This window comes from Porites lutea, chromosome 11 (assembly GCF_958299795.1).
Source record: "Porites lutea chromosome 11, jaPorLute2.1, whole genome shotgun sequence".
Lineage (NCBI taxonomy): Eukaryota > Metazoa > Cnidaria > Anthozoa > Scleractinia > Poritidae > Porites > Porites lutea.
The window spans coordinates 25,387,803-25,414,890 of NC_133211.1; the positions used below are offsets into that span (position 1 = coordinate 25,387,803).

The 27,088-nt window shown below is 38.7% G+C and overlaps 2 protein-coding genes across 3 annotated transcripts in view; both read left to right on the forward strand.

Annotated features, from left to right (window-relative positions):
• Positions 1–5,846, forward strand: part of LOC140951946 (rabankyrin-5-like) — a 29,635-nt gene extending 23,789 nt beyond the window's left edge. The window contains exons 21-25 of the mRNA XM_073401329.1: positions 193–283; positions 1,156–1,280; positions 3,417–3,563; positions 3,734–3,824; positions 4,495–5,846. Of these exons, the coding sequence (XP_073257430.1) occupies positions 193–283; positions 1,156–1,280; positions 3,417–3,563; positions 3,734–3,824; positions 4,495–4,624 (584 nt within the window). The 3' untranslated portion in view covers positions 4,625–5,846. The remainder of the gene's footprint in view (positions 1–192; positions 284–1,155; positions 1,281–3,416; positions 3,564–3,733; positions 3,825–4,494) is intronic.
• A 4,663-nt stretch (positions 5,847–10,509) lies between these two features.
• Positions 10,510–26,095, forward strand: LOC140952018 (cyclic nucleotide-gated channel alpha-4-like). Of its 2 annotated transcripts, XM_073401417.1 has the most exons (13): positions 10,510–13,192; positions 15,763–15,821; positions 16,007–16,068; positions 16,558–16,646; positions 17,462–17,567; positions 18,090–18,244; positions 18,374–18,460; positions 19,211–19,307; positions 20,435–20,914; positions 21,542–21,646; positions 22,403–22,501; positions 22,802–22,856; positions 23,992–26,095. In XM_073401417.1, the coding sequence occupies exons 1-12, from the start codon at positions 12,030–12,032 to the stop codon at positions 22,826–22,828; spliced, it is 2,529 nt and encodes an 842-aa protein (XP_073257518.1). In that variant the 5' UTR covers positions 10,510–12,029; the 3' UTR covers positions 22,829–22,856; positions 23,992–26,095. The 2 variants fall into 2 exon arrangements, with proteins under 2 accessions (XP_073257518.1, XP_073257517.1); XM_073401416.1 differs by lacking the exon at positions 22,802–22,856 and having other exon boundaries at positions 10,511–13,192.
• Positions 26,096–27,088: the final 993 nt, after the last annotated feature.

Consider the following 27,088-nt stretch of genomic DNA (forward strand, 5'->3'; position numbering starts at 1 on the left):
AAATTCCAAGTCTCCTTGCATTCCTTGCTAAGACGGATAATACACTTCCTCACCTCGTAATACTTATTCCATCACGTACGACTCTGATCTATGTGAATTTCAAAATGGCTATTAATTTACAGTCTAGCAAATCCGTGGTAATCACAAACTCCTTTGAGTAAGTTGCTTATAGTATCCCGTGTTGCTTTGCAGCTCTGCATGTGGCAGTGCAGTGTGGTCACGTGGAAGCTGTTCGTGTTTTACTCACAGAGTCGTCAATAAATGCGGAAGCTTACAATGCTCGGTGAGTGACTAGGATACTCTTAGACGCCATGGCAGAGCTTTTCGAAACCTGATGGTAATACAGTCGACTCCCGATAACTCGAACCCTCGCTAACTCGATCCAAAATCGATTTCCCCTTGATTTCCTTCATACCTTTAATTTTACCCTCGATAACTCGAACCTCCCGCTAACTCGAAGTAATTTTTGTTTCCCTTCAGGTCATTTCTATATAATTTTAGCCCCGATAACTCGAACCATGTTTTGAGCGCTTAAAAAGTCAGGGTAAAACAGTGTACTAGCGCCCGAAACATTGAATTTTGAATTTCCCATGGACGTGTTGTAGGCTTTAGAGTTTACTAGTGAAGCCTCATGTTGTTTGTCACAATTCTAAACGGTAAAACGCATGCTCTATTTGGGCTATAGTTTGTTACATTACGTTTTGATTTATAATCTAGAAGTCTCTTTCAATTTTCAGTTAACATTTCTACAAGTAAATGTGATTGAAATGTTCACTGTACGGTAAACAATGGTTTTTTTTTCTGACTTCAAGCTATTTTCTTCGAGCTCCCGATAACTTGAAGACCTTTTTTCGATTTCCGTTGAAGGTTCGAGTTATTGAGAGTCGACTGTATACTGGCTGTATGGCTGTATATCAGTATCTGCCGTATGGGAATATGTGTAATTATTCATACTTACTAATTCTTACTAATAACACTTACCGAAAAAAGAAACAAATATAGCTAAGTGGGAACTATTTATTCTAAAATACAGATTTAAGGAGTGGATTCGTAACTGAATCTTTCGGGGAATTTGTTGTCAGCAATATAATTGATCGAAAGCAATTATTGTTGGTTTACTCCTATATCGTATTATACGTTTTTCTCGTATGTTAGAGGTCAGAATCCACTGCACATTCTTGCACAATATGCCAAAGACAATGCTGTCGCCATATTTGATCTGTTTCGCCAGTCGATGCCTGAATATCCAATCAACGCTTTGGATGCAGACGAGAATATAGGTAGGTTAACTCTAAACGAATAAGTCAACCTTTGGCTTTGTTCAATCTTAAGTGAAAGTTGCTTTACATGTATTGTTGTGTAGAAAGTAGAGATACACTAACCCACGCAGTTTTGGTGCACCAGAACTTGCTTTGTACAACGGTTCAGTCCTTTTTGGGTCTGGTATCGAGCTCATCTGTCAGTGGTCTTTTAAGCGAGATGTGTTGCGGCTATCTCCTCCATTTTGTAAATCGCGTCCTCGTTCGCTATGAAGCTAAACGTCAGCGAAGAAATTATTTGTAAATGTCAAAATCACGGCTCTTGTATCAAACAAATGTCTCCCAAACCTTATATCAAACGTTACAAACAACAAAGAGACGAAAAACTCTGACTAACACTCCACCAAATTTTGAAAAAAAAAAAGAAAACCCGGTTACAGTCCGTCTTAATCTTCTTCAAGGTTTTCCATCCGAACTTTCTTTTGTAGTTGCCATGTTGTTTAGGGACCGTTCATTTTTTATGAGAGAGGGGGGGCTGGTGGGATTTGGGGGGGGGGGGCACTCGAAAAAAATTGGCTTGAAAGGGGGGGCCAGCCGAAAAAAAATGAAGGAAAGGAGGGGTCGGACGAAAAAATTAGATTAAAAATAGGATAAGAGATGTTTACAAATCGAAGAAAAATTGTGCTCTTTTATTTATAACAAATATGCTAAAACAGTTCCAGGGTAACAAGAAAATTTCTCAACAGCTTTTATATTTTATAAGGACAGTGAACATACCATAATAACAGTCTTGAATAGCAACAACTTTCTTTTCATTCATAAAAATGTTGTTGTCAAGGTCATATAATTAAAACTAATAATTTGAGTCCTGAATTGGAACTGACCTCGTTACCAGAGCTTTTCTCTGAGAAATTTAATGGGAGGGGCATGAAACTACTACGAGGTGTCCCCTTCCTCATTTTCGACGTTCTCTTCGATCTCGTCGTCGCTGTGTTCCTCTTCTTCTTCCTCCTGTTCTTCTTCGTTGTCTTCCTCTTCTTCCTCTTCTTCGTCGTTTTCTTCTTCCTCTTTGTTCGTGTCTCCGACGTTTGAGCTATAATCTTCAGGATGCAGGAAGCAATACATCCTGTTTCTTACTACTGGCTTAAGGTTGGTAATAAGCCTGCTTTGTGCCGCGTTGCTGAAGTAGCTTGATTGCAGTAGGTGAGCGATGAATGCTGCATGCAGCATCCCGTGTTAGCAACAATGCTGCTACATCTTCAACGTTTATGCACGCTTCCGGAATTGTCATGGAGGGAGGATAAAGAAGACAATTGGGAAGCTCTTTTGCAAGGGGATTTGCAACGCAGATATGATACACGCGTAGGACGTTGTTTTCAAACCGTTTGCATTTTCTGCCCTTTGATTTCCTACGGTTTTGTTTTAATTTTCTTTTTTTTGACACATAGTGTCCTGTTAAGCCCTTGAAGACCAGGTCAAAGGTCTCCTTCTTTTTTTCGAGGTTTTCTAATTCCCCTGAAACCTTGAGCTGCTTTGCCTCAATCCTAGCGATGTGCTGCACATTGAAGTCATGGTGGAATTTCTTGTCAGGCTTCAGGGTAATGCCATTCGCCTGGAAGAGCGTGGAGTCATGATCACTCAGAATTTTTAACTGCCCTTTCAGTTTCTCAACAGTAACAAGAAGAGCTGAAATTGACTTTTCATTCTTTCGAGTGAGGATTTGTTAAAAACAGCTTTCTAGCTTTCAGCTTTCTTTCACTAAATTACGTGAAATGTAACAAAACGAAATTTTAATGCAGTAACTTTTTTAATAGCTTATGTATTTTTTTATTCATGGGGGGGGGGGGGGGGGGGCCTTCCAAAAAATTACTCTGATGAGGGGGGGGGGCCCATGCGAAAAAAATCGGAAATTGGGGGGGGGGGGGGGTCATATAATTTTCAAATTACACTCTTCCAAATCCCACCAGCCCCCCCTACCCCATAAAAAATGAACGGTCCCTTATACTTCTGTAATCTCTTGAGCGCGTATTTTTATGTTCCACTCAATTCGGTGGCAGTTCTCACTGCCCGAATTTCAATAAGCTTCTTGACATAGCTCGGTCAACTGATGTCATCTACGCACAGCAATTGTTCGATGGTGTCTTTTTCCTTTTGTAGCTCTCTTCCTGGCATACACCAATGGCGCCGCACGATTATGCCGTGAGATTTTAAGAGCAGGAGGGAGCCTAGCCACCATAAATAAACATGGAGTGTCGATATTCAATGCTCAAGTGCCGACAAAGAAACTTCTCTACACATTGCTTGGTAAGAATATAACTTCACTGTGTACTTTTTTCATTAAATTTATAATTTTTATATCGTGCGTAAGTAACTGATAAAAGCAACTTCGCGTAATTAACTATGATTAAATCGCGTCTCTGGATTATTGATCCCTCATGTTTCTTTACGTAATGTGCAGAATATTTTCAACCTAGATATGCTCAATTCTGAACCTCATTGGATTGACGGACCTGTGTGTCATGAATGCGGCATCAAATTCTCCGTGAAAACCAGGAAACATCATTGGTAAGTCGGATTTAAATGGAATTTATATGCGAATAGTTAGAGGAGTTTATTCCCTTATGAAGGCTTCACCTCGTATAAAAGGTGCCTAGAGGCTTTCAATCAGTTTGGGACCCTAAAAGTTTGTTTCTGACGTAATCAAAGCTACTTTTTACTTCTCTTTTCTCCATCTACGTAGGAAAGCAGCAAAATGCCAGAATGTAGCAATAATTAACAATTATTCCTCGAGCCCGAATGGGCTCTGAGTCAATAGCCCACTAACTAACTTTAGCTAGCAAAACGCGATTCAACCGCCATTGTTTTGTTTTTCAAAGCCGGCGCTTGTCGCTACTAGTGGGCTATAACATATAGCCTAGTAGTAGCTAAACCAATTAGAACACAGCATTGATAATAGACCACTAGTTGGATTTTACTAATACTAGTTAGCCCTCTTTGCCGTGATTGCATCTGCAGAATTCAAAAGAACTTGGACATTAAATAGGGAAATTTAGGGCCAATTATCATGAAGGCAAAAGAATAACTTCATTTGCCATCCTTTTGGTTTAAAGTGTATCATTATAGTAACGAAGCGAGTAGACTATAGCATAGTGCAAAGGTTTTTTGGCAAGTAGGTTTTCCGTTGTGTTGTTTGATTTTACATCTAACACCATCTTTATTTCGTTCTTTTTTATAGCCGCCACTGTGGGCGTCTTTTGTGTGCCAAGTGCTCATCAAAACAGGTTCCTATCATAAAATACGAGTTAAATAAACCAGTCCGAGTTTGTGACGTATGCTTCGAAATGCTGACTTCTGGACCAAGCTAGTATTTCAGGATCTCAGAGACTAGAATGTTTAAGATTTATAGCAATGGTAACTCCACTCAATTAGGTGTAACCTTCCAGCCTGTTTATGCAATTTTTTTTTCAAAATGTTCATTTCTGATCGTTTTAGCGGGGACGCAAGACCAAAATGCACTAAAAAGTGCGGTAGCCAATACCTCTGGTAGAAAGCATGAATTCTAGTGATCTCAATCTCGCATAACAGGCATAATGGAATCAAATTTTTGGTAAATATTTTTTTGTCTTTTCTTTTTGTTTAGTCTTCAAAAGAGATTTCGATGGGGCTCCTCTTTATAGACCTGTTCCAATTGAAATTGAGGAAGGGAGCGAGATTAGGGAATTATCCTACTAGACAATTTTAATAATGCCAAAAAGCAGTACAGAATAATTAGTAAGTCACTAAATCTGCGATTATTACCCATTCTCACTATGCTTGAGCCCCATCTTAAGGTTTTAGTAATGATTAACTGAAATAATAGAGAGCTTTAGATTCTGAGACGAGGACGACTACGAATACGAGATTTTCTCAATACTGAGTATTGCTCACGCGTGAACCAGCGTCATTTTGGCGGGAAAGCGTAATGGCCATCGTCATTCTACTACGAGTTTTAGCAAGAATGTCGTAGTGGTGGGAACAAGTTATCAAATGTAAGTTTTACCATTCTGCCATCGGGAGAGGGCTTAAACTCCTTCAGTATAAATAACCGTACTCACTTTTTTGGTGAAAACAAGTAGTATGAAGCTTTCCGGGGTGTCTTTTTTTAAGAACACGCACAAAAACTTTAAGTTAAATCTCGTATTCGTACTCGTTCTCGTCTTCAAATCTAAAGCTCTCTAATTTTCTTACTAACCATTTTTGTGTGGGGAATACATCAACATTTCGTTATCTTTGATACCGAAATGAACAGAACTTGATCTGTAAAAATATTTCTTTTATTCAGGAAATTTAGACTGGTACTGTAACTTTTAAAATCACGGTCAGAATTTATCAAGTTGAGTGGGTTTGCTTGATATTTATTTGCAATTTTTGTAATTCGTCCAGCGTGATCCAAATCAAGCTGGTTAAAAGACAAAAAAGGAAAGAAAAGAAAAAATATTAAAGGTTGTCGCAGAATTTGATAGTAAGTTTATATTTAGCGTAGTCTAAATTACTTTTTTAAACTTGTAAAAACGTTCTACAGTTAAATAAATATTCGTTTAAACGTTGTGTAACCTGTGTATAATTATGTGAAAAGAGTCGGGGTGGAAGTACAGCAGGCTCCGACCCTAAAATGAAGCATGTACACGAATGGGCGTTTGTGGACCGTTTTAGGTGGTAGAAACGAAAAGCGGTCGTTGTTTTCCCTTACAGAATGGTAGGTCAAGCTGCGACGCCACTTTGGATTTTTATTTTTGGTAGGCGTCTTAGCCGCATTCTCCCGACACGCTTGGCGAAGACGTCACATGACGACTGGAAGCGAGGTTGGAGTAAACAAATGGGCGTTTGCGGAAAAACTTGCGCACGGATTATGGGGCAAATCAGATATTAGAGTGAACTTCAGACGATTACTTCGAGTCGTTTCTCAGATGTGATTTGTGAATCTCTGAGTGTCCGTGTGCACGACTTATCATATAAAAAATCCCAAATATTCATTGCTTTCCAAGCTACTCTACTCACGACTTGGTGACCTCGTCAATATGCCATGCTTGTCTTCATTTTTCCGAGATCATTTTCAAAGGTAGGATTTAAAAATTTCAAAGAATCAATACAAATTTCACAGATCTCATTGTTCCTTAGCCTGAGAAAAAAGCCAACATTTCGTGATGCCACCACTGGTTTCCTTCATTTGGCGGGGAAACCAGTTGTAGCAACGCCAAATAATGTCGGCTACTTTCTAAGGCTATCTGTTCCTGCATCATTCAGTTCCGCAGAATCCCACAACTACTAATTAGGGCATTCAACTTTAATCCAAATTTCTCTGGTCTTCTATGTGTTGAAATATCTTTTATTACTTCAGTTTCAAAATGCCGTAATTTTTTTAACATTTTACCGACTGTCAAATTAGCTTTTTCCACGAAAACCTACTTGCGAGAATACGCGAAAGCTAAACAGAGCAATAGAAAAAAAACTAAATTAAAGGATCCTGTACTTTTTAAAAAAAGATATTCTAATTAGCCTTATCTTTACAATGGCCAAAATGATAATTAACAAGCAGTCGGTTTGATGTGTTGTTTTAATTAATACGGTATCAGTATCAAAGTGATTCGACCTTGGAAGAGACATAGTAGCTAAATCCGTTGATGACGTTTCTTTAATTTGCCTTGCGAAATTAATATATTCACTAAGACGGATAAACATCAAAGATATAACTTTTTTCAAAATGTCTTCGGTGAGAATTTTCGTCTAGCTTATATAGCAATTTATTGCTTTAAGGTTAAGGCGAAGAGTCTTCTTCCTTTCAAAATAGTTCGTTTATTGGCGTTGTTTATAATTTTTATTTATGGTTCTTTTTTTAACAAAACCGTGATAAAGCTTTCGTGTTAAACTTTTATAAAGCTGGAATAGATCGTTTTCAGTGACATGGTTAGCAGCTTTGCAAATTGCATGGAACAAAAGAAAGTTTTAACATGTGAAAAGAGTTCAATTCCCACAGGATTTTTTTTGTACACAAACATGGCCGCCGATTCATTGTTTTGTACACAAATATGGCCGCCGTGACGTCATGTGAAAAAGATCTATTGTGCACCACAGTGTCAAACAAAGAATTTTGCAGTAGCCTCCCACGCAGACGTTCTTAAGGGTTCGTCACGCGTTCCTGCCCCACGAACGTCTGCTGACTTGAGCGGAAAAAAAACGTAGACCAATCACAGCAGACTTCCAGATCTGGGAAGTGCACTTTGGACCTTGAGAAATTTCGTGCTTGACTTTATAGCTCCAGAAGAGATCAGAAAGGTCTCATGAATGGTGAAGACCTTACAGTTTTGGGACAAACTGCACAGCTAACTCACAAGCGTTCGTACTAGTGGTTACCCTTACAATCTCATTGAAAGAAATTACCTCGGAGCTGACCTCGGAGGTTAAATTTGCTGAACGGAAGTCGGCTTTACTACAAAACAATAACGTGTGAAGAATAATTCTGCCTTTTGTTCAGTCTTACAAGGGCACCCCGCCGTTGCATCACCCAAAGAACAACTTTACGAGCAAACGACATCTAATCCAACCTTTACAGAGAGAAATATACAAAAACCCAATGCTTATCTCCTAGATTCGCGTCCGCAGCAAAAATCTTTGGTCACGTATCTCTCTCTACAGAGCTTGTACGAATGTGTTAAGTGCCGATTGGATCTCCGATAATCTGCATGTGATCTCCAGCTGATATTTGCGAACCATGGGAAAGGAATTTATCTTTCGATTCAGCAAACGTTCGTTGGGCAGGAACGCGTGACGAACCCCTAAGAACGTCTGCGTGGGAGGCTAATTTTGCAGGGGACAAATTAGTGTACGTGTACAGATTGGCCTGGAATTCTCGTCGACAAAAGGGAAACAAGATTGAAAAAAGTTAACAGCCCACGCCGAATCGTTTGATGAGTGTACCATTTTCCCGTTCTGTCTTTTTCTTTCTTTTTGTTTTCGGACCCTGTACCCTGAATGGTCTTGCTATTAAAATCACGGAAACACGCGCTGTAGCCGTGCAATGGCCGTTAACTTATCATCAGAATCAACAGTCATTTCCCGTCTTTCGTCTAATATTCATTATCACCATAGTATGCATTTAACAAAAGAAGAAAGTGTTTTTGATCACTTTGCCGTGGTTATTAAAAGAAAAATAAACAAAACGCTTTCAAGTGCCAGGCTAATTAAAAGATGGCTCCCCATTACAAATGGCAAATTTAAAAGTGAGGGAAATTCTCTCTTATAACGTATTCAGTATCTCAGTGCCAAAACACTGATCGATGAAATTTCAGTCCAGACGTAAGTTTCTGATGGGAACAGCCACGTCATAAAAGATTGTTTGGGGATTTGCTTTTTCGTTTATTGGTGTAGATTATGGCTATTTGATATGTTTTAGTGACGGGACGCACGTTCAAAAAACCATCTGTTAGACTAGCAGATTTTTACACCAAGTCGCCCCGCAGTGTTTATTAATTGTTAGAGAATTATATTGATCGTTCTTCTCATTTTAAGTGTCCGAAAAAAAAAAGAGAACCTTGAGGTTTCGTGGTTTACACAGAAAATTCTAAACGATGTGTGCTTATATAATTATTATTAAAATATCTTGATATTCTTGTAAATAGTGCGGCTCGAGTCATAACACGATTTGCAATATAAATATCATTTTAAAATACGGCTTTCTGTGTACACATCTTCAGTGTCTAAGGACGGGTCTCATTCTCGCTTTGACGTTAAAAAATACTAAACAGTGTGGAGTCACTTTAGTTAACTCGTGTTAAGGGTGATTCCAATTAATTTTACCTTTGTTGAGAACAAAAATACCTCAGGTGAGGCTGCAGATTTTGTAAGTATGATCACCGATGTGACTGTGTACATGTACAAGCGGCCGTTTAGTTTTCTTTGTTTGGCACAACTTTGATATATTCGAAAAACTGCTACATTCTTAATTGGAAGGCGGCATTTCTATGCGGAAAAAGAATCTCTTTTGACAACTTTCAAAAGTCATTCGTATTGAGCTTTTTATTTTTGATGACAAACGCGTCAATGTTTCTCCGATGATTCGAGCAATATATGACACGTATCAGTTGATAATATTTAGTTTTGCCTTAATTGTTCAGTTCCCTTTTCTGCTGTATTTCTATTTAAATTAATAGAAATTCTTTATTTTGGAGCTTACTTGAAACAAAGACCAACTGTAAGTGCCGGCGGTTTTTGCGTCAGACCTAAATTACTTTTATTATTTTGAACCGCTTTTCATTACTTTTAGATGATAAATATATTAAAAAAATTCGAGAAAAACCGACATGTAGTTTACCGAGTATATATAAAAATAATACAATATGCATTGGTAGCAAAGTACAAATTCTAGAATTTTTTCGCGTACTTTCTCTCAACATGGCGTGATGAAACTGACTCTGTTTGGATTAAGTTTAGAGGTTAAGTAATCAGGATCGATGTTCTCATCAGTTTTAATGTTTAGGCGTAAAATACATTCTTCAAATCATTCTTTTCTGATATATTCACCACAAATTGCAATATGTTTGCATTGTGTCATTACGTTTGAAATATTGGCGGAATTAGTATGCAAAACGTCTTTTAAAAAAAAACTGTAATTGATGTGGAATTTTAAGGTGTGCAAAATTAACTGAGATTAGTCGGAATCAATGACAGTGGTCGTTGCTTGGAAGTTTGCGCTGGGTTATGAGTAGAATAAACTAAAACTTGGAACAGGCCAAATTTTTAACTTCCGCTAAGCGAAATGCGGCGTTCTACAAGTCGCAGCGCAAATATGACCGCCATCAATGGAACGCTTCGAGGCTGATAAGTACCGCTTCAAAAATTAAGCTGATTCGAAGCTGATGGCTGAGAAAATGGCGGAAAAAGTCAATAGAGTAAATTTGTATCTGACTCCATTTAGACTTCCTGTTTACGAAGAAAACTGTTAGCTACAGCGGGCTCGATAAACCACGTTGATGAATTTGACAAAACCGAGCTAGAAAAACTCAGTTTCAGATATATTAATTTCAAGATTATAATAATTTTAGTTTATAACCATAATGAAACGACTAGGCCTGGTTCAGACGCCGTACTTTTCCGCATGTGCCGAACCTAATTGAACATTAAGTTTGACTTTGGAGCGACACTGCGGGCGTGACATTTGATTCAAGACGGCGTACCGTGTGTCGAGCCTAAGTTAAGTTCGACAAACGTTCGACAGTCTCTGTCGAACTTAACGCTTTTGGCGCACCAAACTAAAACTGCCGTACCAAATTGATTCAGACACCACTCTTTTGCATCACTTAATTCATCAGTTAGGTTCTGTACATGAGTGGAGCGGCGTCTGATCCGGGCCTTAGAACCAATGTGTACTGAATGCGAACAACTTAATGTTTGGCTCAAAAAAGCTTGTAAAGTCAAGATTGGATGAGGTTACTTCGTTTTTATCATTGCACCTTTTCCTCTGAAGGTTTGAGATGTATACTGTTCTCCAGCTTAGAATTTGTTCAAATTAGGCTGCGCAGAGAATGACCAAAAAGTGAAGACAGTACTGAAAGGTTTAGGGTAGGAGTTACCCAGTCTGTCCTAGTAATGCTACAAAACTGTCAGCTGCGGCGAACTTCGAATAAACACGTGTAAATAAAGCTAGAGAGCTTGATCTAGACCATCATCTCAAATTAAGCCACCAGAACCTCTGTCTGAGCGGAAAAAGGGAAAAACACATGAAATTCCTGAAAAAGCCCTGAAAAAGTGTTACAATTGAATGGATTTTGTTTTCTTCGTATGTGTTTGTTAGCTGTTTTTCTTTCACACTGCTCACGGTACAGAAGTAGATTTTCAAGCTATACTCAGTTATAAGGACGTGACCTTTTCGCATGCAGTCATGGTACAAGTTATAGAAAGGTTGGTGGATGCTTGCAATTCCAGTCTTACTTGCAGTTTAGTCCTGTCTCATGCATAGTCGTCAGCCGTTTGACTTGAGTTAATAAAAACTTTTTCATGGAAAGGAAAAAACTGATCTGATATGTATTTAACAGGTGCGTTCAGTTCTTAGTGTGTAGCCATAGCAACCTCGTGAGTTTTGAAGCGATTTGGTGTATAGTGAGACCGAAAAGCATTACTAGGTGAGAAGGCTAACACTTGGTAGAATTAGTGTTTATCCTTTAATTTATTTCAGCTTTTCAGGATGTTTTTTAACTTACTTACCAAAATCGCTTGGTTATAGTTTGAGTTAGGGCCTCAAAAATACTGGTTCATTTTACCTGACAATCTCAACTCAAATCAAGTGTGGGCTCAATGAAACCTAATATTAGTTAGGACGTATTTCTTTTGATTGGCGATTTAAGGCGTAAATGTCAACAGAACTAAGATAGTTATTAACCATTTCATTTCACACTTATTTTGCAGGGTTTTGTGTGCGCTGTTGTGAATTGAAAAAGAGTCAAACAATGGTCCACAATGAGTTCACGTAAACTTGAATGAAAATCTAATCCAGTTGTCGGGGGGGGTCAGTTTGTTTGCATTAAAACAGCAATTCCGACCGCGATACCTCAGTAATCTACACTTTCGAAATCTTAATTGATTTACAAGCCTAATGTGATCTGTCAAGCGCTTTATTGTGTGGTATAGAGAGTGTTTGAGTTGACGTAAATTTTGTTTATGATAGCTCGGTGTTTATAACTGACCCACACAAAAGCAGGATGTGGTGTTACGGTTAATGAACAATTCAACTGACGAAAAATGGAAAGGGCAGTGCGGTTTGAAAACAAGGAGGACTCGGAAAATGAGGAGAACATTGCGTCTAAAGTTCCCCGAAAATCCCAACATGCGTTGGATAGTTGTAATAGCACTAAAAAAGAAGCTAAACCAAAGATTAAATTCAAAGAAGGAAATTCAAAGTCCGAAAGCGTGGAATCATTGGGAAGGTGGAGAGCTGTGTCCAAGCAAATTCGCAACGCCGTGACGGTGAAAAACGCCGTCAAACCGTCTCGTTCTCGACGGCGCTCAACGTGGAAGTCGCCAAGCACTGTGGACCCCTTTCTTCAGAAATTTAGCACGAGGGATAATAGAAAAGTAAGTCCGCCGGATCGCAAGAAATCCAAAGCCAGTAAAAGTTCTTCTACAGATAATGTGCTACCAAAAACGGACGATAACAACGATGCTGGTTCTACGACAATTGAAATTGACAAGGAACTTGATAGCGAATTAACAAGCGGCTCGATTTATGAATATGACCATGCTGGGCTCTGGAAAGACAAGAGAATTGTTTTTGATCCCGATGGTATACACATTTGTGTTTGGTTTTACGTTCTTGTTTTTGCTATTCGCTATAATTTGTGGGCTTTGATAGTGAGGATAGCTTTCCCTGAAGCCCAGACTGGCTGGCTCAAGATAGCGTGGTTTCTACTGGATTACTTCTGCGATGCAATTTACGCCTTAGATATCGCTATTTCTGCTAGAACAGGCTATCTGGAGGAAGGAATTCTTGTAACAGATCCAAAACTAGTATGTATGCGGTATATTCGCTCTGCTGAATTTTTCGCTGATGTCGCATCGTTACTTCCTACAGATATTTTATATGCGGCCTTCGGACCGCTTCCCCACCTAAGAATCAACCGAATTATCAAAGCATATAAGAGCTTTCGGATTAAATCCGTAATGGAGTCACTTGCTAACTATCCGACTTTTTTACGTGTCTTTTTTCTCATGCATTTAATGTTTCTTTTGATACACTGGAACGCTGGATTCTACATCATGGTATCACGATTTGAGGGATTTGGCTCCAATGCTTGGGTCTATGAAGGCAACGGGTCACTATATCAGCAATATCTACAATCATTTTACTGGTCAACACTGACCCTTACAGCTATAGGGGACCTACCTAAGCCAGCTACAAATCTAGAGTAAGTCTGTTTATATTTTGTCTTGTAATTTATGCAGCCTGATGGGTTTTATAGCCTGTTATGAAGTAGCAGGTTTCAATAGCGGATTTGTTTATTTGTTGAACCTAGTAGGTGAACAAGGTGAAAATGAGAATCTACAAAAGGATAAAACTCCTTCGTTTTCTTAAAAATAAGCGCCCAATTGAGCATTGGTTTGAAAACGCGCTTTGTTGGAAAAGTTAAATATATTGTATTCAGTCAGATCATAATATATATATATATATATTTACTTTTTTTCTGTCAGAAGAGCTTAAGATTGTTAATAGTACTTTGCATAATTTTAGTATTCTCGATTAGCACATCAGCGCAGAGAATCTGCGATAAAAATAGAAAAACCGACGAGGATTTTTTACATTTTACATGTACTGTGCTCTGCTAGTAACTCGAATAATAAAAAAATCAGAGTAAATGATATAAAGTCGACTGCGAAAAATAAAAAAAAATTTGATATGTTTTTCTTTTTAATTGAACTTGAATATTTCAAAAGCTATTAGCTCTACCACTGAATATTATTGTATTTAAAACTACTGATTGTAAAAAGAAAAGAAAAAGGAAAGAAAAAAAATTCGAATTGCGATCTATCCTTTTTTTAGCTTTCAATTTTCGATCAAGTGAGTCGGAAATGAACTTTATTAAGCGAGTTTTACCCGTGTCCTTAATTTGACTTGTTTTTGCCTAAGGGACTAAAAGCGCTTCCGTAAAATTTAAACCGATGGAAATGAATTCTTGCTGCGTCATTATACGTTTTATGCCAATAACATTTAACGAGTTTTTACTTGAAAAGGCTTTCTCCGATGAATAGCTTTTAGCTGTCAGGACCCGTAAACGCTTAGTTTATACATAAAAAGCTTTCGAAAGTATGAAATTTGCCTCGTTTATTATTACAAACCCCCCGAAATTCTCGAATCAGCTGTCGAATACATACGGCAAGGTGATCGAGTCTTTTCTAAAGCACGAGACTAAAAGCTTAAAATGGTGGCGTTTGTGAATTTGAAAAACAGTAACAGCGAAAGTACTATCAAGGAGGCAAAATCGAAAATCAAATGCATAATTGGTTTCCTCAGTTTATTGTTTACGGTTAAATTAAATGTCAGATATTTTTCGATGCAATAAAAATAAAAGCCGTATTTTCAGCCTTAGTAGTGAGAAGCCATTTTATTTTTCGGCTTAGAAGTCTTTCGCATTCAAGCTATCCTGCTTGTGTTAAAAAGGTTTTCTCGTGAGTAGAATGCTTCAATTTGGGCGATTTTCACTTCCCCGTACTCCAACCTCTAAGAACCTCTTTGACGTTTGCTTAATATTAATTTCAGCCCTTGTCAGATTTTCGAAGAGCCACGTCAATCATTTTCTTTTAACTTGTATTTTATTCAAATTTTGAACGGAGCAAATTTTGAATGAGTTGTAAATGTACCCATTAGCGAAGCAGGTGTTTGTCACGGTTTGTATAAAGTACGGACCTTAATACTTATTTCTTTAAGCTACACTTTACTGCTGTACTGTTTCACTCATTAGGTTTGCGTCTTTTTCCTTTTAATTTAGTTTCTTTACTTTAAAAATTTATTTTTTTTTTCTATATATATTATTTTCAGCCCGCTGTGAAAGAAGAAAATGGTTTTGAATAGTTAAAAGAACACGTATTTGTAATTATTATTTTTTTGTAAATAAATAAAAAATTAATTAAAAAAAATAAAATAAAGCACGGACTTTAAGTCTTTTAAATCGTTTCTGTTTGATTTGCTCAATTGCAAGCTAAGCGTAAAGAAATGTTTTACAGCAAAAACTGTCTGATCAAAAACTGTCTATCTTGCTGTAAACAAAACGCTGGAATAAAGGGCTTTTAGTGTATCTTTATCGTCTACAATATATCTACTTTGAGGCCTGGTCCTACCCCTAGTGCCAGAAGCAAACGGCAAGTTAGACGAGGCCAGGAGACAAGGCCAAAGTTAATATTCTCAGCAGAAAAAATAAAGCAGGAGCTAGCGTCCTTCGACACATTTTAAAATCCCTTCAAGCAGTCTGCCATTAGTCTTTGACAGGTACCTACAATTGGCGACAAAATGTTTGGGACACTATCCTCACACTCGAAGAAAAAAGCGATCTCCAGCCCTTCTCTTTACCCTCCATTCAAAGTTGAGGTTTTTGTTGTTTCTTACAGGTAGCTCGAACAGTGGCAAAACATTCCTTTCAGGGGACTGGGGAGGGGAAAGCTTTATTTTCCCTTCTTCGAAGTCGGAAAAAGGTCACTAAGGCCCTTTAAGGCTAAGAGTCTTAACTAATTTTGTCGCCAATTGTGGTTACCTGGTCTAAGCTCTAAGTTTTTAAGTACAGTTAGTACTCTGCTCCAGGTGTTTTAAAAGGACACTCAGGTTTTCCCTAATACTGGTACTTAAAGGGCTAAGGGAGTCTTTAGGAGTTGGTCATGGTGTGTATAACTAGATTTGTGCCACTGAAACAAGACCCTGCTGCACATACGGTTCAGTATAAACCTCAAAATGCAAGTAATTATTATAATTTCCTTTCTTATTTCCCAGATACGTTTACACCATTGCTTGTTATTTGACTGGTGTGTTTATGTTTGCTACCATTGTTGGTAAGTATCATATGGGAAATGTTTTGTCTTTTATAATTCATTGTTTAATTGACCTGAGAGTGAGGTACGAAAATATAGGGTTTTAGATATGCGAAATTCAAGTGAAACATGCATTTTCCCCAGTCATTGCGATCAGCTTACTCATGGACCAGAAAAACAATTATTTTTTTCCTGCCGTATTTTAGGAAACGCAGGAAGTATCATCGTCAACAGAAATGCAGTCAGGATGGATTTCGAAAAACAAAGGGTTTGTTTCCACTTCTCCTCTTGCTGCTATTTGCATTTTGTTGTCGTTGTTGTTTTTCTCATCTTCTCAAGGCATTTTTTATTTACTTTGGCATTTTTAATTTTGGTCAGAAATTGCGGTTTGATGATGATGATGATGAGGTTTCAAATCTTTAAAAGCACCGTCGTCCTTTTTCAGAAGGCCGGGGCTAACCCTTTCTTACAAACATTGAACAAGCGCGACTCAAGCCGGTTTAGGTTCTCATATGCATTTTCGCTGCTTTTATTGACCCTGCACAGTTTGTGAAAATGTGTTGTTTATAGGTGCAGAAGCTTTTAAGAATTTGAAATTTTGCTTAAAATGATGATGCAATGTTAGTGGACAAATAAAGCCAAATGAATTAATTCTAATGAATATTGATGAATTTTGGACTTTTAATAAAGCCTGATTTCGATAACACAGCGCTTAAACTTGCTGGTGATGATTTTGTTTCTTTTTCGTCTTCGGCAGGAAAACACCAAACAGTACATGAAAAAACATCATGTTCCAAAGGATTTACAGCGGCGGGTGGTTATGTGGTATGACTATTCCTGGGCAAGGTAACAACTAACACGTGACATTTCATTTCATGATCAGGCGACAACCAAGCCTATCTAAATCCCCTCCTCCCCCCCCCCCCTCCCCACCTCTTTTGCCCTAAAGTGTCTTGTAAAGGATTTCGCTTTGGAGAGTTTTCATCCCTGGCCAGTCGATGTAGCCAAGAGAATTACATAGCCTGCAGCTTGGATCACATCAGTTACTCGACTTACTCTAAATGTAATGATAACTATAATTTCAAGAAAAATGTCACGTGATAAAACACTGAAGTCAAGTGACGTGTCTAAGATCACCTAACAAATTCGATTACTTGAGAAAGTCGTCGCAAATGGGAGTATTAACGTTTTTCATGGACTCTGATCGAACAAAAAATTTTAATAAAAAGGCTTACTATAAATTTGTCTTGAAAGTACGTAGTATTTGTAGCAATCTAATACCCTCAGGGCAATGAATTGTGCAAACATTAAACAAGAAATACAGCAGATAATGTTGCAAGTCATAATAGTGGGCAAGTCTTGTTTTCTGATGTGATGCAGGTTATTTAGCCATTGAATGTACATGTCGTAATGGATAAGTAAACCCCTTAGACTTCTACTCATGTTTGATCATATGAATGAACAATGGAATGAAACTGCGGTTTGACGGCGAGTAATACTCCGTGTCCGTTTGTAATGACTTAATAATAATTGTATTAATTCCTGCAAGCTTTATGTTAGTTTTTGTGACCCGAATTGTGTCCGAAGTATTCGATAGGACGCGAATATTAAAAAAATTGCCATGATCCACAGGTCTAGTTTTGATTTGACTTTCTTTTCAGAGGTCGGATGAGTACTGGCGGAGGGGACTTGAACTCTCTTACTTTGCTTCCAAATAAACTGAAAACTGAAATCGCTTTACATGTGAATCTTGAGACACTTAGAAAGGTAAAAAGTAGGTGTATGATGTTCAGTTACTCAGGGTATGAAATTCATCTTGTCAAGAATGGTTTTAAAAAAAGTGCATTTTCACTTTGTTTTTCGTCGGGTCATTAGGCAGAGTTTTCTTTCCTTTGAATATTAGTTTTTTCACATGCTAAACTATACTCTGAACGGTTGATTAAAAGGAGAATGATCCTTGATCGAGTACATAATTTTCATGGAATCAGAACACCTAACCCAACGTTCACACTAACGTCTCACTGGGAAAAATTTGGGGTTAGGGTTTGGTAGTTTGGGAATTTCACGTACCAACCTAAAAAACCTTTCGCGCATGAGTATTCAAAATTGTGACCTTTTTAGAGGTCCTTTTTAGAGGACAATACTTAGCAATTAAAACGCGAGCTAGAATAACAATTCTCAGAAAGTTATTTATTCTACTCTGCTTAACACTAGGGAATTAATCGTTAATTCAGTGTGGGTTTGAGTCCTTGAGCAATTTGATTTTTGTCTTTTTGTTTTTCTCACCAGGTGACCTTCCTGCAGAAATGCCAACCTGAATTTTTACACGATCTCGTTCTGAAAATGAAATTACGAATTTTCACTCCAGGTGACCTCGTTTGCAGAAAGGGCGAGGTTGCACGAGAGATGTATGTCATAATAGATGGAAAGATCGAGGTTATAGGGTAGGACGACTTCATTCGATTATTTTTAGCTTCATTGAAAATATATAAGGGATCGAAGGTGATTCATTTTCTTTTAAATTTATAGATTATTCTTGATTTCAATTGTTTATGACAAGCATTTCATTACAGGGATCAAGGTCAGGTACTTAAAGTGTTATGTGGAGGAGATTTCTTTGGGGAGATTGGAATACTCAGTTTGAGTGAAGGTCAAAACAGGTGAGATTAACCCTTAAAGCCCCGATATCCACATACAAATTCTCTAAACTGATCTTCATACATTTCCTTAAAGAATTAGTTGAGAGAATTTGATAACAGATCAAAGCATTTTCTCTTTAGTGATCATTTTATTAATTCTCATAACAATTTCTCTTGGCAACATATGGATATTGTTAGGAGAAAATTGATGTTGATAAATATTGGGACTTAAAGGGTTATAAATAAAAGAAAGAACTTTTAACCTAGCTTACAACAGAAACTGATTTCCCAGTGAGGAAACGTAGATTTTCACTTATTAAAGTGAGACGGTGTAAGACCCTCTTTCCATCGTTCAAGGTATTCCTGAAAAAGGATGCTTCTGTCCATATTACCGCCCAATACAATTTCTTTAGTGATGTCAAAACCATTAGGATACCACGGACTAGTCGACAAAAAAAAATTAACAAACCTGAAATTGTATTTCTGGTGTTTCTGATAGCTTGCGAGCATGGAAAATAAGTTTTTGTTCTCTTATGCGGATGCGTAAACATGCGAGGGGGAAGTCCGTTTCCGCTGGAAAAGCCAATCTTGTTCTTGAAAACACATTCGGCTTTTGAAAACAACGTGACACAGGTACATCTGCAGATACCTAGTAGATCCTAGTAGAAAAAGCGTGTCTCGCCGGCTACCAAGGAACCGAATGGGAAACCTATTTTGACTCCAGTCTTCGTTTAAATTTGTGGGTTTAAGAACATTCTGCGTTATTTTTAGACGAACAGCTGATGTGAGGACAATAGGATACGTGGAGTGCTTTGTTCTTTCAAAAGAGGATGTCTTGTCTGCTATCAGAGACTACCCTGAGGCTCAGGTAACAAGAGATTAAAATATAAAGGGTTTCGTTAATCATTTGTGTCACGATTGTCACATAGATATTGATCGCGACGTTTCGACCGCGTACTGTAAGTTTCATCAGGCGATAGTGTCGATTTACTGAAAGGAACCATTTATACCACCATGGTTGTTAGTGACTGGTGTATCACAAACCTCGCCCAAAGAAATATCGACAGACGTCTGAGTTCCAGTGTTGTTTTAGTTTATCCGATCAGTATCATGGAGATTATGCCGAATTAGAAGCAAAAAAACTAAAATTAGTTTCTTTTACCACTTTTACATATGAATTGCTTCCAGGCAGAGTTAAATGATATCAACCAAATTTGTTTGAAGGTAATATAGAAGTATAGGGCAGTTTGAATTAACCTTTATTGGGCAGGAGTCTCATTAACTTGCTGGAAAGTGCGGGGGAATCTCAATAAGATACCGCAATGTTCTATTTTAGGAGGTTTAACGGGTTTGGCAGGTTTTCAAGTTATTTCTAGGTCGATGAATGTCTTGATTAGTTTTCGATTGGTTGATTGAAAAAAGCAAGAGAAGCATTTGTTCATCTCTTGATGCTTGTTGTCGAGGGAAAATTCGGTGTCCTCTATACTACTTGCTATCAGTCGGCTTGCGTATAAGCATAACCCAACCCCCTCCAAAAACGCTTATTGATTGTGCGCGGATCACGTCATTGATGGGCTTATGTACTCTTCAATAGCTGATAAGGTGATACTCGGTAAAGTAATATCAAAAAGTGTCAAATGTTTTCAAAAAAAAAAACAAACGTTTTGGGTTTATGACCCTTTTTCAGTTCTTCTATTCTTCCCTGCTTTCGAATTTAAATATAGCGATTTGAGACAAAAAACAGCTAGAACACATGTTCAAGTCATGTGCGCAAGAGACCATAAAAACGATCTTGTGCTCTAAACGTTTAATACCGTAAGTATTTCTAGCAGCTGTAAAGGAAACGTTTTCTCCAATTGTAAAAAGCCCCTGGACCGTGACTGCAGTTTACCCCAACCTCATCTGGGCTGGGATTTGTTTCTACCCAATATCAAGAACTCCTTTATAAGTAAAAATTATCACTATTAGCGACTATTAAATCATGTCTCATTCTAGGCAGTCCTTGCCGAGTATGGTAAAAAACGCCTGGAACGACAAAATAGTTCACAAGATCCTCGTCTCGTGGACATGGAAGACAATGACAAAGAGAGAGAAAACTACAGCCCAGATATCATTGATGCCGCGAGCAGTCCTAGCATACTGAAAAGAGATTCATTACAAAGTTTGACACACAACAAGAAACGTAACTCAGATTCAATGATTAACTTTCTTCCAAATGGACATTGTAAACGAAAATCGCTGACGCTAGAGCCAATTTCCCAGCGGTCAGGACGTTCGGTGTTCCTGGAGCCTATCCCCCAGAAGTTACGTAGAGGAAGACGGGTGTCTAACGACACAGTAATACAGTCAACGCAAACTGCTTGCAAAAGCGATTCTGAGGTTAGCAGCAACAGCGACGAGCTTATAGCGAAGATGTTTAGAAATACATGTACAGAGGCCCTAACCTTTCTTAAGAAGGTTTTTGACGAGAAATTAGTAAGTATCTAGCTCGGTATGACAGTTTTAAATGCTTAAAGGTGCTTTCTTAGTGTTGAATAGGGGACCTTTATTAGCTTCAAATTAGGTCCCTCCTGATCCTTTTTTACAGTGCAACTGGAGGGGTCAAAAGTAACAATTCAGAACGAGCCGAGTCACTCTCTCACAGACGAGTCACAGGGCGAAGTATAAAAAGCCCCCTGTATCCATCGCTTTCAGTAATTGACCGTAAAATTAAATTATATGACTGACTCCGCAACCGGATAAGATGGTGCTATTCTGACCGCCCGATTTTGTCCCGCGAGAAAAAATTCTCTTGGCCATGTATTCATCTATGAATCCTTTATTGTCCAAGCTTGCCAGTCCAAATAACTAGATATTTGCCTTGCTCGGTTTTTTGAGCTTTTAATGACCTCGACTTCGTCTCGGTCCAAAAAAGGCAAAAACATAAAAAAAGAACCATGCCAGATCCAACCATCTTGGTCTCAAGCTTTCAAAATAACGCATATTAAAGTGAGTACTTTTAAGTTATTTCCTCTGCTTTGCCTCACAATAACGTAATAGCCGTTGGTCACTTTTTGAAATAAAAAGCGTAAATTCCTTTGTATGTTTTCTATCCCTCTTTAGGCAAAAGAAGTAAAAAACAACAACACGATGCTCAAAAATATGGAAGAAGAATCAAAACAAAAAGACGAGAGAATCTCTCATCTCAGAGATTGTTTAACAATAGCGGTAAGTGAAAACAATACTCGTGTCATGCTGGCAGCAATATTTCAATTGGAATATAAAAAATTGCAATATTTTGTGTCCTGTCATATGGTTTATTTTTAAAGCAAATTGGTTAAATTTACTGGCTATAAACATGAAGTTACAGCAGGCGAATGGTTTGTCGACTCATTTTTTGGGCAGAGAGAAGCGAAAACTGGAACTGTACGTCTGCGTTCGCAGGCATGGCGCGTCAAACAATTTTGGTAATGAAATCGGGGTCTTTCTTTCTTATTTAGTCTTTGACTTTTTGGTATGAGTGAAAACGCACCCAGAGTTAACTTAGGCAGGGGATCGGGGAGAATATCGATTTTTGTCATGAAATTTATTGTTCATCGTGCGTAATGTGTATAAAGGGTTTTGTTTGTTGTTTGTCTCACGATCATCACTTAGATCGTTTCGACCGCGACCCGTACTGTAGGTCTTCATATGGCGATAATGTTGATTTACTGAGTACCACTATGTGCACCACCGCGGTTGTTGGTGATTAGTGTATCACGAACCTCGCTCATGGTTGGTGGGTTTCCATTCAAAACATTGTTGGCATTATTAGAAGAGGAAACTGTTCCCTCAGCGGCCCTTTGTGGTAGCGATCCACTGTTCTAATTTTCGTTTGACTCCTATATGATATCGCTGCGGCTTTTAATACTAAATAGTGAGGTTAAAGAAATGGCAGCCTCATCATCTTGCAATGTTGATAATGCCGCGTCCATTCCGTTGCAGGAGAAAGAACTGGATGAATGTAGAAGGAGAGTGAAAGAGCTGGAGGCAGAAAATTATATTAATGAACAAACGATACGGAAACTACAGGACCAATCAGAGGTGATTAGACAGATTGTTATTCTGACCACAGCATGTCGCGTCATAGCCGTAGCCACAGGGAAACCTCTTACCTTTGCCCCAGGGTATCTTATTTTTCCGTCCCCTGGCTGGGAACCCCCTTCAATTCATATACACTAATTCCCCCTGTGGATTCGAGACATGAACACTGACCCGACTTAGAGAGGTTTCCGCCTATTTTGTGTCGCAATGAGAGCTGAAGTGTGGAAAAACAATTATATGGCCTGGATTATGCTCGTCTGAGAGCTGTTTATCTCTTGATTTCGACTCTTCATTTTTCAGTTCCCAGGATGTCCAAAAAACGGGTAGAGAAGCGATGAAACAGTACTTAAACACTGTAAGTTTGCAGAGCAAAGAGACTCGGTGACAATAGGCACTTGCACTTGCACTCCGTTGCTATGGTATCGCATGCCTCAATCACGTGCACAATGCGTAGTATAGACTTAATGCCAGCCCTTCTCTCTAAAAATAAAAATCAAAGAATTCAGCTAATTATATGTTCTCGCTATGCTCGGATTGTGAAACTGGGCACTACCATCTCGTCAAAAAAAAATCAACCAGGGGTACCTTGGGCTTCTTGAGGTTGACAGTTATTTGCCGAAGTGAACTGAATACGGCTTTTTATGACTGGTGTCTGAAAGCAACTATTTTCTTGCTGCTCCTCAAAGCTAACCTGTCGTCCTTTTCTAGTATAGTTCAAAGGTCTGTGACTTGCCATCGGAATGCTTTTAAATTCATGTTTACTTCGAAACACTCATCCGCAATATTTTACCGCAAGATTCTGTGAAAAAACTGAATAGCTCATAGGCTGTCCTGACCCCCTCTTGCTGACCGAAACAGCCACTGGTGTCTCGGCTCACCCCGAGAAAGGAATACAGCGGAACCTCTCCTTTGGGACACCTTCATTCAACTGATACAAAACTCAATCCCGGAAAAATTTTCACATAATCTTTGTATTTGTTACCTCTGTTGAAGGGACACCTCTATTCAGGGGAAAGGGTCCCAAAACAGGGGACACCGTAGCTCTCAAACTTGACTGACCACACTGAAATAGGGTTGATTTAATTGTACACTACTTATCTCACATAAATCGACGTACTGCACTTCTGGGAATTCAACACACAGTATCGCAAAGATAAGTTAACTATGATTTATTGCACATTTTCAGTATAGCTGCATGAAATAATGACTGCAGGGGATTATGAGGCTGAATAAAACATACATTTTTTTTGTTGATTACTTATTAACAAATCCCGGCCCAATATACATTCATGGGAGACTCTTGCCTTGGTCCCTAGGCTGTCCCCTGAATAAAGGTTCCACTGTAACTCGTGCATCTGTTAAAAACACCTTTCATAGCGAGGCATCTTACACGCAGGCATTCAAGTCTAAATATTAGAAGCTTCTTTTAAGCGGTGTTGTGCCGTTTCTTTACTTTACTGTTAAGGTATGTCGACTATATCACTTTTTAGGATGGAAGTCACAAATCATCAAGATCAAGAACCATGAGTAGTACAGTGAGTTCATCTTCGTTGATTTATGAGAGAGACACGTACTGCTGACTCAAGTAATGGAAACACTGGCGCTTATCTTCTGAACATTCATTGCACGTCCCAGTTTTCCAGTGGGACTTTTCGCCACTTGCAGAAGATTATAAAGCATTACGATCAAAAGCCGGATCATGTGTCTTATAGGGGGTGTCGACCAATTTATAGACCCACACACGACCGATATAGTGACCGAAATGTCGAACGACAGTCGACCGGGATATCAGCCAATACATTGGTGAAAGCCCCCCGTAAGACTCATGATCGCAGAAGCCTTCGATATTAACAAGATTCTTTACAGTTGATAAATTATAATTAGCTCGCCACTCTGATCCACTCTCTAAATCTTTGATCTTTTATTTATTGCTTAATCAGTATCTTAATAATCATTGAATTATTTATTTCATAAGTTGACGCATTCACGCATGAGAAGGGTTTCTTGGCATTTCCTTCTCTTCACAGTACAAAAATTTCAGCTGCGCTAAAAAGCTGTGGGGCGGGCATGTACAGAGTTAAACATCATTGGTTCCTTTTTAAAAAATAGTGAATCATAATTTTATCTTAAAGGTTTCACTTAAGTTGCTAAACGTTTGAAGTTGAGTCGTTATATGGTGTAAAAAATTATTACTACACGGCAGAACTCCATGACTTGGGGTGGATTCATTTGCAACATGCGCGTATAGCTGTCGTATTTGCCAATTAGAATTTTTTATTGTTTTTCCAGCTGGCAAATGCGACACCCGTGATATGCTTATGTTTACAAATGAATCCCCCTTTGGTTTTAAACCTCACGTTGCTGTCGTTTCCAACTCAACTTAATCAATTTATTACAAGAGAGGATAAAGGGGACAAAGAGGGCATCCCCATTACACACCGTATTCCACAGGTAATTGGCCTCGAGTTATTTTTAGAATCGGGATGAAGTTACCTCGCGCGCTGCGTGGATGTTTCGTGGAGGTTTCGCATGACTAAACGCCGTGCAAAACATGTCGGGCGAAAGGCAATGAAAGCGTAAAGAGATCGAGAGCATTCCTGAATATTCAGAATATTGAAGCGAAATGAGTCGGCGCTCACTTGCGAAAACGGAATCGCTAGACTCTTTGACAACCCGTGAAATCAGTTTAACTCGAAGTTGTCGTAACTCAGTGCTTTTATAAAATGAGAAATTTCGCCGGTCTATTGAAACCGGTCGTTTGTACGATAAAGCAAGTAGGACGCCAAGTGTTATTTTTGTTGAATAATAAAAGACTAATAAAAGAATAAATATCAAACCAGAAATTGCTGTCTTCAAACTGTAAATTATAAATGATCCTGAGAGAATATTCAGTGTGTTAAGGATTTCCCCGCTGTACTGTTAGCTCTATACAAGAGACGAAGGGCGATTCTTTTTTAATTTCCGTTTCGTTGACACAGCTTTCGCAGAAATCTCTCTTAAGTCGTTATCGTCGACAAAACGAATAGCAATATCGCTCTCCGCGTCTTCCGCCATTTTGTTCTGCGTCAATTCGTGAAGGACGCATGGCTCTGAGCATTGGTTATCCACGCGGAACACATTCGCGCTATGTGATTGGCTGTTGTCTGATTCCCCTTGGGATCTGTGGTCTTTATCCCGATTCTAAAAATAACTCGAGACGAATTACCTGTGGAATAAGGTGTGTATGGAGGATGCCCTCTCTGTCCCCTTTATCCTCTCTTGATTTATTATTATTCGTAAGAACCAATAAATTACTAAAAGCGAGAAAGGCATACTTCTTACTCTTGTAGGTTTTCGCATCATGAGAAATATTTGTCATGAGACCAACCAATGGACACACTTGATGCATTAAAGATAATTTGAAATCCGTTATGAAAGAAATTGTATATTTATAACTATTTATGTAAAGCAGAGGTATTACCTTAACTGAGATTTACCCAATTATGAAATTATAACAGAACAGCGCTTTACCGCTCTAAAATATTTCTGGTGTTTACATGTAATACCTTGTTACAATACTGGATGTGTCAAATAAAACAACTGAGTTGACGATTACAGTGCCTGCCAATTCCTTGCTCCGAAATAACGAACGTGTGTGCTAGGTACCGATTTCCTCTTATCCTCACTGCTTAAATCTATTGTCCCATCGCGGCAAACTAAGTTATGGGACGAATCCGCGACTGCCTTGACAAAGATATGCAGCAAGGCTTGGTGATGTGGTCACCACCAGCGGGGGAGGAATCCCGTCAGACTGCGAGATTCCACACTGCCACGCGCGCAACTTGACACCAACTGCCAAGAACTCTTGGGATTAGAAGAATGCAGAAATGTTTGCGAGACGCGCTCATTATATAATTATGTGCAGTGAGAATAGTGGGACTCAATTCATGTTCACGATGTAGAATGGTCTACAATGCCTACCAGTGGAAATAAATTATAGTAATTCATGGATTAGGTTCGGCACAAGACAAGTTCCACGTTTGAAATCCCATGTTAATTCATGGGTCGACCCAAGTTAGATAATTATGTTGTACTTAATTGATTCAAACGTTGATCCTTTCATGTACTTAATTGAAGGGACAAGAAAAGTTCGACGTTTGAACAGAGCCTTACATACTATTACTCCCTTCCATGCTCCACCTCGCAACAGCGCATGTCCTCATTGGCAACCTGGAGGTCAAATGACATAACAATGCTATGGTAGCCTTGGGGGAAAATTTATGGCGTCGGTGCTGCCGTTCAACGAAAAAGAGTGAAGGTTCGCATTATTAAGTAAAGACGAGGCAGAAGGTTTAAAAGAAATCGCACAAGTGAGCTCTCGCAGGCTAAAGAAAAGAAAGTCGTTTGGCCTCCGAAGACTGTAAAATTGGGCACTTTCCATCGTGGTCGTGCATTGACGGCAAAGAAATGTACAAAGAAGCGTTTGCATTTTTAGACGTTCTCGGTCTTGTCGCCTAAGTTCCCGATTGCGAAATCCCTCACGCCGAGGCAGTGGGCAATATTTAGCCTGTAAACAGGCTGTTTAGTGAAGGGTCCCTTCTGAAGGCC